The 18091-nt window shown below is 58.7% G+C and overlaps 1 protein-coding gene across 2 annotated transcripts; it reads right to left on the reverse strand.

The window, feature by feature from the left end:
- Nucleotides 1-5153: 5153 nt before the first annotated feature.
- On the reverse strand, nt 5154-14706 carry Bcam (basal cell adhesion molecule (Lutheran blood group)). Of its 2 annotated transcripts, XM_076839175.2 has the most exons (16): nt 14573-14663; nt 14166-14288; nt 12636-12757; nt 11527-11749; nt 11373-11443; nt 11079-11175; nt 10812-10994; nt 10241-10377; nt 9744-9900; nt 7634-7752; nt 7398-7539; nt 7128-7264; nt 6815-6959; nt 6591-6735; nt 5678-5795; nt 5154-5603 (listed from the first exon to the last, which is right to left on the reverse strand). In XM_076839175.2, the coding sequence occupies exons 3-16, from the start codon at nt 12708-12710 to the stop codon at nt 5598-5600; spliced, it is 1755 nt and encodes a 584-aa protein (XP_076695290.1). In that variant the 5' UTR covers nt 12711-12757; nt 14166-14288; nt 14573-14663; the 3' UTR covers nt 5154-5597. The 2 variants fall into 2 exon arrangements, with proteins under 2 accessions (XP_076695290.1, XP_076695289.2); XM_076839174.2 differs by lacking the exon at nt 14166-14288 and having other exon boundaries at nt 14573-14706.
- Between the last annotated feature and the right edge of the window lie 3385 nt (nt 14707-18091).

Raw genomic sequence — 18091 nt, forward strand, 5'->3', positions numbered from 1 at the left:
CCACCCCTTCCCTTCCCCCGACCGAGTCGAACCCGGGCTCTGGCCCCTCCCCGTCCTGGTGTTCGGACCACGCCCCCCGAATTCCACACCTGTCCCTCCCCGGTGTTCTAGGATCGCCTTTTCCAGTGTTCTCCACCCGTCCTCTCCCGGGATTTTATACCCGCTCCTCCAAGGAGTCTACGATCGCTCCGCCCCCAGAGCTAGTCTCCGCCCTCTCCTGGTGTTAAACACCGCCCCTTTAGAATCCTAACAACGCTCCCTGGCCCCGGAGCGTTCCTCCCGCGCCCTTTCCACATTTCCTCGCCGCCCACTAGGGTTCTGTCACGCCCCCTTTGGAACTTCCGGCCGTCTCCGCCCCCGCGAAGCCACGCCTCCCCTCCGGCCCCGCCCTCCGCCCTCCGAATAGCCTATCCTCCCCTCCCCAGGAGCTGGGTCGGGCCAGGTCTCAGCCCCGCCCACAGCTCTAATCCCGCCCTCTTTTGCAAAACCCTGGACCTTGATCGCACCTGCGTGATCACGTGGGTTCTCATAGACACGCCCCCTCTGGAACCCCGCCCCACACTGAGACCCGCCCCCACCCGTCCAGGCCAAGCGATTTCCCGAGACCTAGCCCCTGGCTCCGCTTCTGTGTCGCATCGTGGGCACCTCTCAGAATACGCTCATCTCTTCCTCTGCCTCGGATTCTGGGTGTCACCACGTTGCTTTCTGCTAGATTTCTCTGTTAATGTCTTTGTGTGTGTCTCAGTATTTTTGCGCGTCGGTCTCCGTCACCGTGTTTCTCTGTCGCTGGGTCTTGGGGTCGTTCTGCTTCTGGTCTGTCTTTGTCTATCAGTGTTTCTGTGTCACTTGTTCCCCATGTTTCTTTCCATCCCTTTGATTCTGTGTGTGTCTCTGTGTCTCTGCCTCTTTTTCTCTTCGCGTCTCAATGTGTCGTTCTCTTCATGTCTCTGTCCCTGCTTCTGTGTTCTATGTCCCCTCTCTGGAGTCCTCGTATCCACCTTTCATACAGAGTCCTCGTCACAGTTTTATCGCCGGCTCCCGCCAGGGGGCAGCCCAGACCGGCCCCGGTGCTTCGCTGGCCGGGCCGGTAGTAGGAGGCTGGGCTAGGGTCCGGTCTCCGGACCTGCCAGTCCCTCCCCGTGTCCTTGTCCCACTTCCCCTATCTCCCCAGCCTCCTCACGTCTTTGTGTTACGCTCTGACTCGGCCCTTTTGTCTCCCAGGCGGCTCTGCTCCTCCCCACCCCCACCTCTTAACATTCCTCGGGCTGCCGGGGGAGCTGGTGAGGCCGCCCAGCCTGGCCCGGGTGAGGGCAGTGAGCCGAGGCCGAGGGAGGGGATACCGCTGAAGGCTTGAGAGCTGAGATCCTCCTGGGCGACGGGGTGCCAAGCTAGTCAGGTTGGGGCAAGCGCTTGGGGACTTCTTGCTAGCAAGAGGGCCACCTGGGTAAGCTAGACCCTCCCTTTCCACCTGCACCACACCTGGCTTTCCTTCCCAGAGGGGCCACAATCCCAAGTAGGAAGCTCTTACTGACCCCTCTTGGTGATGATAATATTAATTCGTGTATAGCACCCTGTGCCCGGCGCTGCTCATTGCAAGTGTTAACCCACTCGACACCCTACGTGAGTGAGGCAGAGATGAAGTAACTTCACCTAAAGTCATAGTTGTGAAAAGACAATCTGGGACTGACATTGCTCTAAGTATCTGTTTGTCTTAGTTAATTCCTTACAAGAACCCCACAAGGGGGGGTTGAAAAAAAGGTTCCCCATTTCATTGAAAAGTAAACTGAGGCACAGACTGGCTGTCAATCCCCAAGCCATCAGCAAGGAAGTAGCAAGGCCGAGATTTGAACCTGGACAGTGTGATTCTTAGCATCTACCTCAGGCTGGACACAAGCCTGGTGTGAGGCCAGCTGGACAAGCCGGTACACAATGCCCTTCAGATCTCGCTGATCTTCTCTCCCAAGTCTGGGGCCAGGTTAGAGGGCCAGGGTCTGGCTCTTAGACTAGCCCTGCTCAATTTCTTTGCCAAACCTGCCTTGCTCCCCATTTTCCCCTTAAGCAAAAGAACCCATGCCCAGGGAAGCTTCTTCCAGGAAGGCCTCCAGCACCCGCTCTTCCAGGGTCCAGGGCTTGGCTTAGTCCTTGCTGGTCTTTGTGGGTGAGCCCAGAAGGAAGGCCCAGGAGTATCAGCTGGAGTTTCACACAACCAGGCCACAGGCACATGGGGGCATGTGTAAGGCTGAGCACTGCCACCTTTATTGACAAATCACTGGGTGGGTCCCATGCCTCAGGAGTCAACTTCCAGTGTCAAGGAGTCCCAGAGGTGGCACTTCACTGAAGAGCCATAACCAAGAGGAAGGGACATGGGGCCAAAGGCCTCCTGATGGAGTCTTGAAGTTGATGTCAAGTACTTTATCTGCCCGGAACTGCTCTCTCTTCTCCCAGCAGCAAAGGCTCCCACTGCCACCACCCCAGGTTTCCTCATTACTTAGTCCTTATTACTTGGTTCAGAGTAAGGCCAACCTAGACCTGGCCAATCAGAATATTTGATCCTCCTGACCCCTGGCATTGTTTCAAGAATGAGAATCAATTTGAGCTCCTAGATCCAGCTTTGCCTGAAGGCTATCAACACTTTCACTTCTCAAATATTTCAATGAAAAATATTCCCCTTTTCCCTTACATGAATTTTTCACTTTGCTTGCCTGCTTTTCTCCCTCCCTACCTTCCTTCTTTCTTTCTCCTCCTCCTTTTTTTCTTTTGCAGTACTAGGAATTGAACTCAGGGCATTCTACTCCAGAGCTGTATCCCTACCCCTTTTTATTTTTAATTTTAAGACAGGGTTTCACCAAGTTGCCCAGACTGGTCTCCAACTTGCGATCCTCCTACTGCAGCCTCCCGAGTTGCTGGGACCACACCCATCGGCTGCTGCTGCCTTTTTTTTTGGTCATTTACAACCCAACACAGCCTTACTAATACAATCTCTAAGTTCAGGAGATAGGTAGATTCCTGGGACATTCCAGGAACAGGAATCACTTTTCAGAATCCCAGATGTCTAGGTTTTGAAAAATAGTCAAGTTTTTTTTTTTTAAATATCTTTAGTTGTAGATATTAAGATATTAAAATATAGGACACAATACCTTTACTTTATTTGTTTATTTTTATGGGTGTTGGGGATCGAACCTCATGCATGCTAGGCCAGCACTGTACCAATAATCAAGTCTTGTTACAGTGGGGGACATGGGGGAAAGGCTTTCCAGAAAGGGTCATGTCACCAAGCATGGTGGGGACAGGGAGAGAGGAACTCTGCGTGTGAGGAGCTGCACCTGAGGAGGCCCTGAGGGCCAGGGAGGATGGCCGTGCTCCTGGGAACAGGAAGCCCCGAGGTTGAGGAGCCCCAGATCCTTCGGCTCTGCCTTCCCTCTCTCCTCCACCAGGCCCTTGGCCAAGATGGGAGCAAGGGTAGTTGAGGTGGGACAGACTGCCATCTGTATGCAAATTATCTGGGATGCCATGTAGATGAGGGACCTTATGCAAATGTGTCTTTCTGGGGGACAGGCTGGGGCACTACCTCATTAACTTGGGGACCAGGTGCTGGGTGGAGAACTGTCCTCCCTGGGGTCCCCTTTCCCCTCCCCTGTCCATCTGTTCACTCCCCAGACTCCCTTTACCAGTGTCTGTCCTTAGAGTGGCATCTTTCCACACCTGGTCCTATCCCGAGAATACAGGAAACTTTTTGGCTTTTCTCTGGGTCCCTCCATTCTTCCTTGCATTGGAATAATAACTAACATTACTGAACAAATATCCTGTGCCCAGCTTTGTCCTCAACACTTTCCTTGTTCAGTTCACTAAATTCTCCTCTCCACCCTCTGATCCTCTGTGTGTTTGCTGTTTTTCGGGGGGAGGCGGGCGGGTACTAGATAGAGATTGAACCCAGGGGCTCTCCCACTAAGCCACATCCCCAGCCCTTTTTTTATTTTTTATTTTAAGACAGGGTCTTGCTGGCCTGCTGAGGCTGGCCTCAAACTTGCGATCCTCCGGTCTCAGCCTTCTCAGTGACTGGGATTACAGGTGTGTGCCACTGCACCCGAGCACCTTTGTTTTAAATGAATTCAATAAATCCTCTGAGATAGGAGTGCCTTTATCTGAGCTCTTCCGCTCTGGGTCTCCGCAGACTGCCTGGTCACCTACAGGAGACTACTGTCACCAATTTCCCTTGGTGCCAGATCTCACTTGGTGGAAGAAGCAAACTGTGGGAGGAGAGTGAGACCAGGAAGGCTTGGGGGGCATCCGGGAGGAGAGGTACCCTTATCCCTCACCTCGGGCTGATCTAGCACCGTCGCTGGTTTGCATGGGGCTGACTCCTCACGGCTGCCCTCTAGGGGCCAAAGTGGAACTCGTCTCCGTGTGATGCCCAAGAATCAAGGCTCAGAGGTGGATTCTCCCAGCCAAGGTCACTGCTGCCTGCCTCCCAAATGCTTCTGAGCTGCCTCTTTCGACATTTTCTCTTTCCCTTTCTTGCTGTAACCCTCTCTGAACCCAAGTTTTCTTTTTCACTTTTTCTGTCTCTGACTCTGTCTCCCCCCAAATCTGCCTCCTTCTTTTAATCTCTTGAGCCCTGCCCACCCCTCCCTCCTACCCACCTTGAGTCTTTCCATCCTTCCTCACATCCCTCTTCCTGGGCCTCAGAGTCTGTCCTGGCCAGCCCAGGCCGGTCATCCACATCAGAGCCCAGCCTCCCTTCTTCCCCAGGGAATCCTGCTGCAGGAGCTGTGACCCCCCCCCCCCCCCCCCCCCCCGCCCAGGCGGCTCCATCCCTAATTCCATCAACTCTACTTCTGGGAGAGCTCTTGTCCCCTCCCGGCCTTAATTCCCTGGGGGGCTCTGGCCAGAGACTGGAATTTTTCCTTAAGGGGACAGCACCCCATTCCCGAGCAGGCACTGGTCACTCCCTGTCCTTGGGGGAGGACCCCAGCCTCTCTCTTCCACCTTCCCCGGCTGAGCCAGCTCTGGGAGCCCTCTCTCTCCTCTCTCTCCATGACATCAGCCTCTCCTGAGGTCTCAAGAGGAAGTGGACAGGGCGAGGCAGCTGGGAGGGGGATCACCTGCACTCTGCTTCCCTTCCCTGACCACCAGAGGAAGATCTGGCCACAGGATGGTGTCGCCATGTCAGATAGCCTTTATTCCAGACTCCAGTGTCCACAGATGGTGGGCTGGGGGTGAGGGCGGGCAGGGCAGGGGCTCCAGTGTCAGACTATGCAGCAGGACGTCAGGTGGGGGGACCAGCAAGAGAGGCAGGAGGTAAAAATAGCCCCGGCCGGCGACCCTCGGTGCCTTGTCCCAGGCAGGGCCCTGGGCTTGGGTCCAGGAGCTATTCTGGGGCCTGGGAGAGTCACCATCCCTGGAGGAAGGCCCCCTCCCAGCCACCCCCGGCCCCCCTCCCTCCCAGAGGCTGAAGGCCGCTGGCCGCGTGGGTCTCTGCCCAGCAGGCAGAGGAAGGAAGGGAGGGCCCGAGAGAAGGAAGAGGGGGCGGGCCAGCGGGCCAGCAGGGTTCTGATGCCCGCAGCTCTGTCCAGTGAGCCTGTAGGAGGTCCTTGGGCTCAGCACTGTGGAGAAAGTGGGGCGCTCAGCCTGTGCTCCAGCAGGTCCCTGTCACCAGGGGGCCCAGGCCCTCACTCACCTCATCTCCAAAGCCCCCGCTGCCACCCCTGGCTCCTCCAGAGGAACCTCCCACAAGAAGGCCCTTCTGCTCTGGCCGCTGGGACCCTGAGTGGCTCAGCTCTGGCTCCCCAGGTGGCCTGTAGGGAGAAGGGCCCCCCCGCAAGGAAGTGGTCACGTGGGGGAAGGACCTGGGCTGGGCTGGGCTGGGGTGGTAAAGGGTTAGGGACGGTGGCGGGCAGAGGGCTGGAGTATGGAGTGGGGCTGGAGGGATGGCCAAGGGGTCGGCAGATCTGGTGGGGCCCCTTTGTGAGGGGTCTGGAGCGGCTGTGGGCTGGGGCTGAGGTGCCCTAGGCCAGGGTTGGAGATGAGCATAGAGGGGAGTCGGTCCGGGGTGGTAACGGGCTGGGGTCAGGAGATGGCTAAGGAAGTTATTTTTTTTACTGACATCAGGGGCTGACCCCTGAGGGGCGCTTAACCACTGAGCCTCGCCCCCAGCCTTTTTTTGTATTTTATACAGAGACAGGATCTCGCTGAGTTGCTTAAGGCTAAATTTCTGGGCTGGCTTTGAACTGAGATCCTCCTGCCTCAGCCTCCTGAGCCGTAGGGACGTTCTGAGTGGCGACCGGCTGAGACTGGAGAGCTGGCATTGGGATGGGGTCAGGGCCACGTTGATGTTGGGGTGGGGATGAGGAGGAGAGGATGAAGTGATGAGGACACGGGCTGCAGCAGCGGGGGTGGGAGCGCTGAGAGGGACTTGGGGACAGGTCTGGGTGGGCTGAAGTTGGCGAGGCAGCCGTGGGAGGGGGCGGGCTGGGGCAGTGTGGCTTGGCTGGTGGTGAACTGGGCTGCGGGTGGAGGGGGCTGGGCAGAGGGCGTGGCCTGGTGGCTGTGGGCTGGGCGTGGAGGGACGGCTGGGGTCCTAAGACACTCACGGGGACCCTTTTTCTCTCCGCCGGCAGCAGCCAGGGCGCCCCTTACGCCTCATGCAGTAGAAGACGGCCACCACGAGGAGCAGGAGGCCCACGCTGACGGCCACAGCCATGACAGCCACTCCGGCCTGGGCCGTCTGGGGGGCCACTGCAGGGAGACGGAGGGCGGAGGGGCTCAGTCGGGGCTCGTGCCCCCCTCCCGGCTCCCCTCCCCCAGGGCTGCTCACCTGTGCCGAAGTGGAAGACGTGGCTGACCCTCCCATGGGGGTTGGAGGCCTCACAGGCGACGCCCTCGCGTCCCAGGGCACTGGTCACCTTCAGGGTCAGGGAGCTGCTCACCCAGCCCTGCCCTCCGAGGACTGGCTCTGCAGGCTGTGGAGGCTCGGGTCAGGCCCGGCCCAGGGACCAAGGGCAGGGCTGAGGGCAGAGGTGAAGGTGTCCAACCCCCCAGAAGCTGGGGACGGGACGCGGATCCGTGAAGGTCAGGGTCTCCCGCGGGGCTTAGTGAGGGAGGTGCAGGTGCAGAGGACAGTCCCTTACACGGCCACCCAGCTGATTCCAGGTGAGTTCAGGCTCCGGGTGGCCCCGGGCCGAGCAGGTCAGCCTGACTTCGTCCCCCTCCGTCCAGCCGCCCTCTGCCTTGGGCTCCATCTCCTCTGCCCTTAGCTCGGGCGACCCTGTGGGTGGGTGGCGACCAGAAAAAAGACAGTGGGAGGCACACGTGGGAAGGGAGAGGAAGGGGAGAAGGCCAGACCCCCCCACCGGTCCCCGGGGCCGTCTTCCCCACCCGAGCTGACTCCCGCCCCGAACCTTGGACCAGCAGCTTGAAGCTCCGGACGCGGCTGAGGAAGGGGACGGTGGACATGGAGGCCTCGCACACGTAGGTGCCAGCAGAGTCGAAGGTGACGGGGCTGAGAGAGAGTGTGGGGCCGTCCCCCAGGGGCACTGAGTCCTGGGAGGGGAGGAGAAAGCCAGGCAGAGCCATGACGAAGGGCGGGTGGAGGCCAGGGGTGCGGGCGGAGGCCGGAGGCCCCTTTCCTTCCCACCTTGGTCCAGCGCAGGGTGGGGGCGGGCAGGCCTCGCGCGGAGCAGTTCACTGCGGTTCGGCTGCTGTTGAGGAGCACGGAGAGCTCCTCCCCGGTGCTGAGCTCCAGGGGGTCTAGGTCTGGAGAAGGGGACAGCATGTCACCTTCCCCAGCCCTCGCCCACTCTAGGGCTCTCCAGGGCTGCCAGGGTGGACACTGATGGACAATCGTCAGCAGAGAAGACCTGATTCAGTTCCAGGCCCTTGGGCCACATTTAGGAATATATGCCAAGCTCGGCCACTTTCCTCCAGAGGGGACATCTGAGCCCAAGGTTAATGGACGACCTTGGGAGAGAGGTGCTCCTGGGACTTTCCAACCTTTTTTTTTTTTTTTTTTTGTACTGAAGATACTTTACCCCTGAGTCACATTCCCGTCCCTTTTTATTTTGGGGGAGGTCTCAGTAAGTTGTCCACTCTGGCCTTGAACTTGTGATCCTCCTGCCTCAGCCTCCCAAGTGGCTGGGATTATAGGCATGTGCCATGGCGCCTGGCCACCCAGACCACCCCTGAGCGACACCCAGCCCTCCATCCTCCCTCTCTCCCAACACCCATCATTTCTTTAAGACTCTATTTGTTCTGCCCCCTCCCCCACTGCCGAATCCTCCTGCTTCCTTCCAGCGCTAACCCTTGGGTGCACCTGTCTTGGGTACCCTAACCCTAACCCTCCCTGCCCTATTCAGTGAACCCTCCACAGACCAAGGGCATACTGGTTCCATCTCCCCTCTGCTTCAAATCTGGCTCCCTGCTACCCTTGGCGTTATGGCCAAACTCCTTGATGCTGCCCAGGAGTTCCTGCCTGGTCTGGCCCTGGCCCACCTTGTTGCCCATCCCCCACTCTCCTCTCCTGCCTGCTAAGTTCCAGCCACCCTGCCTCTTACTGGCTTTCTGAGGAAACCAAGTCCTGCCCTGCCTCAAGGCCTTTGCACCCACTCACTCTGCCCACAGTGTATCTCATCTAGATCTTTGTGTGTCTGCTTTCACTCTTCAGTTTCTTACTCGCGTGTCCCCTTCTCACAGAGGCCTCCCGGCCCCCTGTTGAGGACACACAGATCTCCTCACAGTACTGAAGGATTTGTTCTCCCAGCTGCCGAGGATAGCAGCTGCCAGCCCTCAGCTGTCAGCCCTCTCTGGGAACTGCCTCAGCTGCAGGGAGCCCCTGGTCCAAGGACATGCCCCCTTCCCCGGGCAGCACACTGGAAAGGTCCAGCCCACTTATTCCAACTAGGGACAACTGTGAGGGACCGCCCTGGCATCCCAGGTTCCTGTGGGTCCAACCAAAGCCTTCTTTAGACAAGGGCCACATCTTGTCCCCTGCCCAATCTTGCTTCCTCCAGCTCCTGACTCCTAACAGAGGTGGGTTCCCAGGGACTCCCTGGAACTTTCTGCCCCTGGACCCCCATGTCACTATCAGGTGATAGACTGCAAACCTTCCCATCTAAAATAGCCCCCGCTCCTCCGGGCCAGTTCTTGGATCTTACAGTGTCACGGCACATAGATAACACCGGTGCTAGTGGAAGGGTCTCATTTAGCATTTAGCGTCCCTCTTCCCTACCACGGTGGCTGGAGCCTGGTTTGTCTGGCTCACAGATGTGTCCCCAGTACCTACTGCAGAGCAGACTCCAGGGAGGGATGCTAAGGAAAGCTGAGCTTTGCCTTGAAAGTTAACTGCGCAGGCATCTTAGAGACCCAGATGTAAGAGACGGGTTGGGAGTCCATGGGGGACAGGATGGGGACTCGCTCAGGTGGGGTGGGGAGAGAGCCTTGATGGGGAGAAGGGTCAGCGGATAGTGAAGCTGGCCAGGTGGGCCTTGAAAGCTGAGCTTTCTCCCCTGGGCCCTGGGGAGCCGTGACAGGTGTTAAGTGTGTGGGGGGGATCAGGTGTGTGCTCTGGAAGGAGCTCTCCGGCAGCTGGTGCAGGTACACTGGAGGAGGCAGGCAGGGGCCCCGGGGAGAGGAACAGAGCAGACACCCCAGCAAGACAGAGCAAGGGGGGCAGGACGTTCAGGATGAGCAGAGCAAATGCTGGGCTGTGGACGCAGGGCCCCCTCCCGCTCCCTGGGACGCTCTCTCACAGGCCACACGCAGCTCCAGGGTCTTGGTGAGCTGGACGTCCTCAGCGGCATCGTAATCTTCTACTCTGCAGCCGTAGGTCCCGCTCTGGCTCCGGTTCACCCCCACCAGGGTCAAGTTGCCCTCCAGGTTTATGGTCAGCATTTTCTCCCGCTTGTCCTGGGTGGCCAGAGAGGAGGAACCAGGCTCAGGGGCCACCCTGGTCCAGTGGGGTCAGGGGTCACCGTCTCGGGAGCTTTGCTAAGCCCAGAGGCCAAGTCCCAATGATAGGTTGGGGTCTGGGGTGTGGCTCAGCAGAGCGCTTGCCTAGCATGCACAGGCCCTGGGCGCCAGCCCCAGAGCCGCAAAAAAAAAAAAAAACAGAAAGAAAGAAAGAAAGAAAGAAAAAGAAAGAGTAAAAGAAAAAAGGGAGAAAGAAAAAGAAAAGAAAGTTAGTGCGGGTTAGTAATTGCAGAGATCGGGCCAACCACGAATCCAAAGGGACTGTGGGATGGGTCACCTGAAGGCGGAAGAACGTGTACTCCGGGCTGGGGCTGCCGTCCCCCTGGCAGAGCAGCTGGATAGAGTCGCCCTCGCGTACCCAGCCCTCTGTGGTGGACGGGCTGCCCACCCAGAACCGCACATTCTCCGTGGGATCTGGGGGCAGGGCAGGGAAGACAGGAGTCACGATCAGGGTCAATGTCAGACGAAGAGAGAGACGTCAGCCTTGGCCCAAGGTTAGGGATCGTTTGTTTCAAGGGTCAGTTCATCTTCTGAGAGTGGGCACCAGAGGTCAGAGGTTGAGATAAGCTGAGGGTACGGGTGAAGGATCAGAGGTGGATGTGGGTGACATGTCAGTGGGACATTTGGGGCCAGATGTCATGTGGGGACCCTGTTCAGGGTGAGAGGGTGGAGCAGTCCACGGGGTTTGAGGAGCCAGCAGAGGTCAGGATGGGGCCTGAGTTACCATCTGAGGTCAGAGGCCAGAGGTCAGCAGCCAACACCTCTCACGTGTCAGCAGGAGGTGGGGTGAGCAGAGGGGAGCGTTTGGTGTGGATCCCAGGTCAGGGCTGGGGACCACGGGGACTCACAGTGCAGGGTGAGGTGGAAGGGGCTGCTGTCCAGGCGGCCCTGGTTACCCAAGGGCAGGCTGTAGTGCGCAGCACAGTGGAAGCTGGCCTCCCGGTCCGCCTTGGTTGGCCGCAGGTAGAGGGTGCTGGTGAGGGACTGCAGGCCCGAGGCCTCCCGGACTGTCCGGCTGGTCATGTAGCCCTCTAGGAATGAGGGAGGGGGCGCTCAGCCAGCCTCCTGGCCTGGCCACTCCCACCTGGGGCTCTCTGGGTCCCTGTGCTGCTCACCAGAATTCACCTCCATGGGCATGTCCAGGAGCTGCCCGTTTCTATACCACGTGATCCAGGGGACTGGGTTCCCATTCCGGCTGTTGCAGGTGGCAATCTGAGGCAGACATGGGCGTGGCCCTGGGCTTTGGGCCAGGACCCTGAAGTCTGGGTCCCCTCTTCCCTCAATCTCTCCCCATTAGATGCAGGAGTCCAGGCTCCCTCTCCCCAGAGCCCTGTCCCTTGCTGCTCAGACTAAGCAGCCCAGAGCCCTCCCAGCCCCAGGATCCTGGCATCAGGGTTGTCCCAGGGTACCTCTTGGGCAAAGTCTTCCATCACGGACAGCGTCCCTCGGTTGGGGATCACCTCAGTGGTCTCTGGTATTGCTGTGGGGAACACGTTCATGTCAGGAGGCCTTCCCTGGATCCTCACCTGCCTGGCCCCTCTTGGGGTGCCTGGGGACACTCACCGAACACGCGGAGCTTCGCGGTGGCCTCAGTGGTGCCCGCAGCGCCAGCTCTCACCACGCACACATAGTCCCGCTCGTCGCCCACCTGGGCCTGGGGCAGCACCAGGCGCCCCTGGGAGTCCAGCTGGTACGGGGGGCTGCGGCCCCGGGAGTCGTGCACTGTGCCTTGGAGCTGGGAGCTCTCAACAGAGGCCAGGCGGTGGCGGGTACCGGAGCGGTCGGTCTGTGTGTGGGGGATGTCTCAGCTCTGGCCACCGAATCTCACTCTGTCACCCTCCCTGTCCTCCTGCCACCTCATGGGTCTGTCTCTTCCTCCTGCTGCCATCCTGGCCTGCTGGGAGCCATCAGCCAAGTAGGTATGACAATTTCCTTGCCAGCGTACCCCCATGTTTCTTTAGTGGAAGGACTCATGGAAATAGGACATTTTGCAACTACATTGCATGTAAGGTGACCTTGCTCAAGGACCAGGGCGGATCCGTGTTTAGGGTGTTCCCCGTTTAGAATAGGGCGTATCCTGCTGCCTGAGTTCCTCTTGAGTTCTTAGGGTCAGACAGTATATTTGGGAGACAGAAGCCCAGTGGAGGTGGATTTGGGCAGAGAATGTGGATTTCCCCAGAGCGTGTTTGTAGACGGCCGGTGTGAGTTCGGGAATAAAGAATTGCTGTTTGAATCTGCAAGCTGTGTGGAGACTCGTGATTTGTGCCCAGCCAGAGACTGCGGCACTGGCCTCTCCCCTCCCTTCCTCTGTGTCCCTCTCCCCCATCTCTGTGCCCGTCTCTCCTCCCCGTCTCCACTCTGCTGCCCTCAGTTCTCAATTCCTCTCCTTCTCGCCAGGCTCTGGCTTTCTCAGTGTCTGTCCCCATGCGGTCCCTCTCCCAAAAGCCAGCGTTCTGAAGGACTCCCTCTATCCTCAGCCCTGTCCAGGACCTTGGAGAGGCCTTTCCCCTCTCCCCTGGCCAAGCCCCAAGTTCCCATCTGTAAAGTGGAAACACAGATGGACGGCCCTTTCAAAGCCCTCTGGATGCTGAAGAGGGCATCCCTGGTGTGCCCTGATTCCCTGTCCCTCCTGCTCCCCAGCCTGGTCCCCAGACCCCCAGCCAAACACTCACAAGGAACCATTCCAGCACAAAATGGTCAGGGTTCTCCAAGGGGGTACAGTCCAGGGTGACCGGCTTTCCTTGCATCACCTCCACCAGTGGAGGCACAGACACATGCACCTTGGCCTGGGAACCTGCAGGACAGCAGTCAAGCTCTCCCACGGCCACCTACAGAGCCCCTTCCAGACAGGACCCAGGGTCCGTGCCCAGCCTCCTCCCTCAGACCCAGCCTCCTCCCTCAGACCCAGCCTCCTCCCTCAGACCCAGCCTCCTCCCTCAGACCCAGGGGCCCAGGCCCAGCCTCCTCCCTCAGGGTCTGTGTCTCCCAGCCCCAAGAGCATTTCTTGCCCTGTCTCCCTTCACCTGCAGAACTAAAGCCTCCCCCCACCCCTTTGCTCAGTGTCCCTGAGATGACACTTCATCTGTCCCGGCTTCTTCACTAGAGCAAACGCCCCTCAAGGGCAGGGCCAGGCCTGGCTCCTCCCCTGCCTCCAGCACCCTGGGCAGGGACGGTGCAGCACACACAGGCACCTCTCACCCTGGGTCTCCTGCTCAGCCCCTGGCCCCACCTTGCCCTGCTCTCCCTCAGACTCCATCTCTGAGCTCCTGGGCCCTTCTGTTCTCTCATGCGTGGGGGGCTGGGGTGTGGGCTGCTGCTGAGGGCCGGAACTGAGGGCTGAGGCAGGGATGGGTGTGTGGGGGTGGTGAGGGGGGACAGGGCTGGGCAGGTTTCAGGAATGTGGGAGGGACAGGCTGGCTGAGACCTGCCCAGCCTGGCGCCAGAGCCCCCTACCCGCCCCTTGGCCCCCCTGTCTCTCTAATAGAGCATGAAGGGGGTAAGGTGAGTCACCTCAGCACAGGAGAGGGGCAGGCCAGGATTTGGGGTCCAGAGGGAGAAGGCAGATGGGGACCTGGACTCAGGTCCTAGGGAGAGGGGCTGGGGGCCTGGACTCCCAGGGCCTGGGGGCGTAGGAGGCAGGGTCCCAACTCCCATCAGGTCCTGGCAGATAGAACAGTTCCCGGGGGAACTCCACGCGCTCCTTACCCTCTGGGCTGGCATCCTGGCACCGCCCTCAGTTCTTAGAACTTCTCTACCGCTCCCCGCCCAGCCTGGCCCAGGCCTGCCCCTGGGGACCCACTATTTACCATGCTTGTACCAATCCAGGCCCCAGCTTCTGGCCCCGGTTTCCCCCAGGGGAGTGAACAGGGGCAGGCGGGTGCCCGGGATGGGTCTGAGCAGCAGACAGCCAGGGTGGGCAGAGATGCCCTCTCTCTCTTCTGGATCTCTTTCATATGCCTGCTCCCTGGTCCCCAGCCTCAGGGTCCTCTCCCCTCCCTCCACCTGCAGGTGTATGGATTTATCTGGGGCCCCAGGAAGGGGATCTGTCACTCGGAAACACTTTGTTCCACCGTTCACTGCCCAGGGCTGGTACTCTGGCTCTTTCCAAGGGAGGCCCATTCTTTATTGAACTGGGACTCTGAATTTAGGCTGGGGACATCCTCAAATTGTATAAATCACTGGTTTAGGCATAGGGTCCCTACCTTTTCATAGGGGTGCCTATATCTCTCGAAACTTGAGAATCTTTGAGGGGACAGCTCTGGGGTTTTGGTCTTCTGTGTCATGGGGAAAGCCACCTTGGCCACCAGGCGCTTGGACTCTTGGGTCTGAGGGAACAGGAGCCAAAGGGCTCAGATTCTAGGGGATACAGCCCAGATTCCAGGGTCCCGACTTGGGAAGGGTCTCACTTCTCAGGTGGTCTCTTCCCCAACTTTCCTGCCTGACTGTCCCAGTCTCTCGCTAGGAGGGGCACTTCCCCACGCCACCTTGTCCCTCCTCCGGGGGATCCCCAGATTTTGCTTCCTGGGGCGAACGAGGGGCCCTTCCCCTCGCCTTCCCGCGTCCCCGGGGGCCGCCCCCAGTGCCGCCCTGCTCTCCGCGGGAGCCGTACCTGGGTGCGCCGCCAGCAGCAGCGCGAGCCACAGCAGGCGCGGGGCCGGGCGCGCGGTGGCGCTGGCGTCCGGGGGCTCCATGTTCGCAGCGGCGGCGGCGACTGAGCCGGGCTGGGGCCCGGCCGCTGCGGGGCTGGCACAGAGGCCCCGCCCCGGTTCCGCCCAGGCCACGCCCCCTCGCCAACCTGGGCGCAGCGCCAGGACCTCCCACTGCCCGGGTGGACCTCCCACCGCCCCGCGCGGACCGGCCAGAGCGGGCTCCGTCGTCCTCGCCCCAAGCCCCCGGCTGTCCCGCTTCTGCGGAGCAGCGCCTGCGGCGGGGGACCCTGACCAACCAGTCTGGCCAGTGGATGTCCCGAACTGGCATCTCAGCGGACAATCGCGGACCCGCTCCCCTTCATTCTACCCGGGGCCTTGAGACTCATTTCCACTCTGGCAAGTAGCCTGGGCTTGCGTCGTGGATTTTACACCGAGTGGCCAGCAGTGGCCTCTCCCAGTGTAGCTAGTGGCCCCCAGCATGACCAGTGTCCCAGAGCAACTGCTCCCTGTCTGCCCTGTGATGTCCTTCCCTGTGGCGGCGCCACTCACGTGACCGGTCAGTGGTTTGGAACTGACCAGTTCAATCTTATCTCTAATGGTCTTCAATCTCAGTTCCTCCCAGGCCTCTGTAAGGATGCGACGGAGGGGCCTGGGGCTCGCTCCCTCTCTCTGCCCTGGAAGGCCCGCCCTCTCTTCTCCCATCCAGGGAATCCCAGGAATGTCACCCCCCTTCCTGCTTCTTCTCTCCCCTTCATTCCCTCCCCACCTTGGGGGAGGGGAGGAGAATCCTGCTGGCCGGGCAGGTGAGTGGAGGAGGGGAGGAGGCCAGGGCACCTGGGGAGGGCGGAAGAGCCCAGCCTTGGTTGACTGAGGGAAGTCACGGATCAGACCCTCAGGACTTCTCACGGCCCAAATCGGACTGGAACAAAACCCCTAGGGTGCTGGTTGGGGCTAGGGGAAGGGGGGTGGCACTGGGTGTCTGGGAGAAGCTAGTCTAGGACCTTAGGCAGAATGTGGGGTCACTGGTCATGTTGGGAGAGGTTCCTCAGGTCTCAGCTCAATCACTGGTAAGAATGGAGCTTTCTGCCCCTGGACCTCCATGTCACAATCAGGTGACACAAACTGCAAATCTCCCCTTGGGTCCCTGGCTTTGCCTATTTGACGAGGGGGAGGGCTCAGTAACAGGTCAGCCTGGGAATTATTGGCCAGACTGGCCAAAGCTACTTTTTCAAATCCATTAGTCATACAGGAGAGCCATTGTCACACTGGGGAAGGTGACCTTTCGGTATTAGCATCACTATCCCCTCCTCCAGGAAGTCCTCCTTCAGGCTCCCCCATCCTCCTCAGTCCCCTGGGACCCCCACCTCAGCCCTGTGCACTCTGGGTAGTCCCTGTCTGTTGGAATAACTTTCAGTCGCAGCTAGCAAGCTAGCATCTAGGAGCAGCTCAGAAGGCCTGCAGGGCGGGGTGGAACCACATACTCAGCACTTGTGGTCAGCGTTGCCAAACTAGTGGGCAAAGGGGCTTCAGGGCATGAAACCCCTGACTCAGTAAGGGCCAAAGACCCTTCCAGATGGCTTTCCACCATGACAGCAATACTTAGAGTTTCCTCATGGTGCGGTTACATTAGGCAGAAGATGATTGGCCAATGGATATTGTCTTGCTTATGTATGATTGACGGGCATGCCCCACTCCAGCCCTATAACAGCTGTGTGCATCCCAAAAAGAAACTGAGCTACTGGACAATGACTTGGGGGGTCTCCAGCCAGTTCTCTCACCAGCTCCCAGAGTCTGTGTGTTGATTCCGCATCTCTACCCCCCACGACAAGGTAGCCGAGTGACCATTGACCACGAAGGGACTTAGGAACACATACACCTGTCTGCATTGGGTCTGTCTCCCCCACTGGACCATGAATCCTGTGGGGGTCAGGGCTCTCTGGGTTACCGTTGTGTCCGCCACCCAGACCCAAAGCAGGTACTCAGGGAAGGTTTTCAAGGTGCAAACTCTGAGGTCCACAGGCTTACATGCAAATTACACCCAGGCTGGTCATCGCAGGACACACTACATGGACACAGTCACATTCCAAGACAGCCCCAAGGGCTCCCTAGGACAAGCTTACACCCTGGGACCCCAGACAGCAACTCCCTCTGGCTCTTCTGTCCCTGGCTTGTGGACCTGCTTACCTGGGCTGGACCTGGGTAGGTGCCCTCGTCAGCCACCTGCTCTCCACCTTCAAGAACCCATCCTGGGCTGGGGATGTGGCTCAAGTGGTAGCGCGCTCGCCTGGCATGCGTGTGGCCCGGGTTCGATCCTCAGCACCACATACAAACAAAGATGTTGTGTCCGCCGAAAACTAAAAAATAAATATTAAAAAATTCTCTCTCTCTGACTCTCTCACTCTCTCTTTAAAAAAAAAAAAAAAAAAAAAAAAGAAGAAGAACCCAGCCTGCTAAGGTGCCGGGTGAGGCCAGATGTGTAAGAAAGAGAGAAGTCAGACACCCCAGCTTTGGCTGAGCACAGACTTGCAGGAACTGCTATTGTTAACGTCAACTGCCTGTCATCTACAATTTAGTCTCACTAGACAGCCACAGGGATCTTGTTAAAAATCTGCTTGTGTCAACCTTGGCTTCTGTCTCACAGTAAAAACTAAAGTTCTATCTGTGGCTTACAAGACCCTGGCACCTCCCTGATCCCAGCTACCACCCACTTCCCATGCAGTTCCACTCTTGTCACATTGGTCCCTGCTGCCATGCCGTTCCTCCGACACACCAGCTTCAGCCCCAGCATCTGCTCTCCCCTCTGCTGGGCCAGTCCTCCCCTCAGCAGCTTCCGCCTGGCTTCCAATCTCCTGTGACCCGCCCCCCAGTCATCATCGTTAAGGTTCTGCTTGACCATCCCATCTCGCGGCCTCTCCTGATCTGCCTTCTCTTACCACGCTTTTTCCTCCATAGCGTTTAGTGCTGCCAGATCCAGTATGTTTATTTTTTATTGCTTGGCACAGACTCTAAACTCCAAGAGCAAAGGGACCTGCCCTGCTTCGCCGCAGTGCCTAGGACAGTGCTTGGCATGGGATGAATAAACATTGTGCACTGAATTAAATCATTTTCCAATTCCGTCCTCTCGAGCTCATGTGTATAGACACAGGCGTGCGTCACTTAACAACCGGGGTATGTTCCGAGAAAGGCGTTGTCAGGCAATTTTGCCACCGCTGAACATCACAGTGGCCTCGCACAGCCCAAGACGGCTATGACGTCACTGGGCCATGTGATCTTATGGAACCACTGTTGCAGTTGTGGTCCATTGTCGACTGAGAGATACTTAGGTGATGTGCCATATGACTGTATACAGCAGTCCTTGGCTATCCATGGGAGATTGTTTCCGGGAGCCCCCTCCCCAGGATGCTCAAGTCCCTTACATATAATGGCACTGTGTTGCATATAACCTATGCACACACCCCGTATACTCTAATTCATCTCTC

This window comes from Callospermophilus lateralis, chromosome 18, assembly GCF_048772815.1.
Source record: "Callospermophilus lateralis isolate mCalLat2 chromosome 18, mCalLat2.hap1, whole genome shotgun sequence".
Lineage (NCBI taxonomy): Eukaryota > Metazoa > Chordata > Mammalia > Rodentia > Sciuridae > Callospermophilus > Callospermophilus lateralis.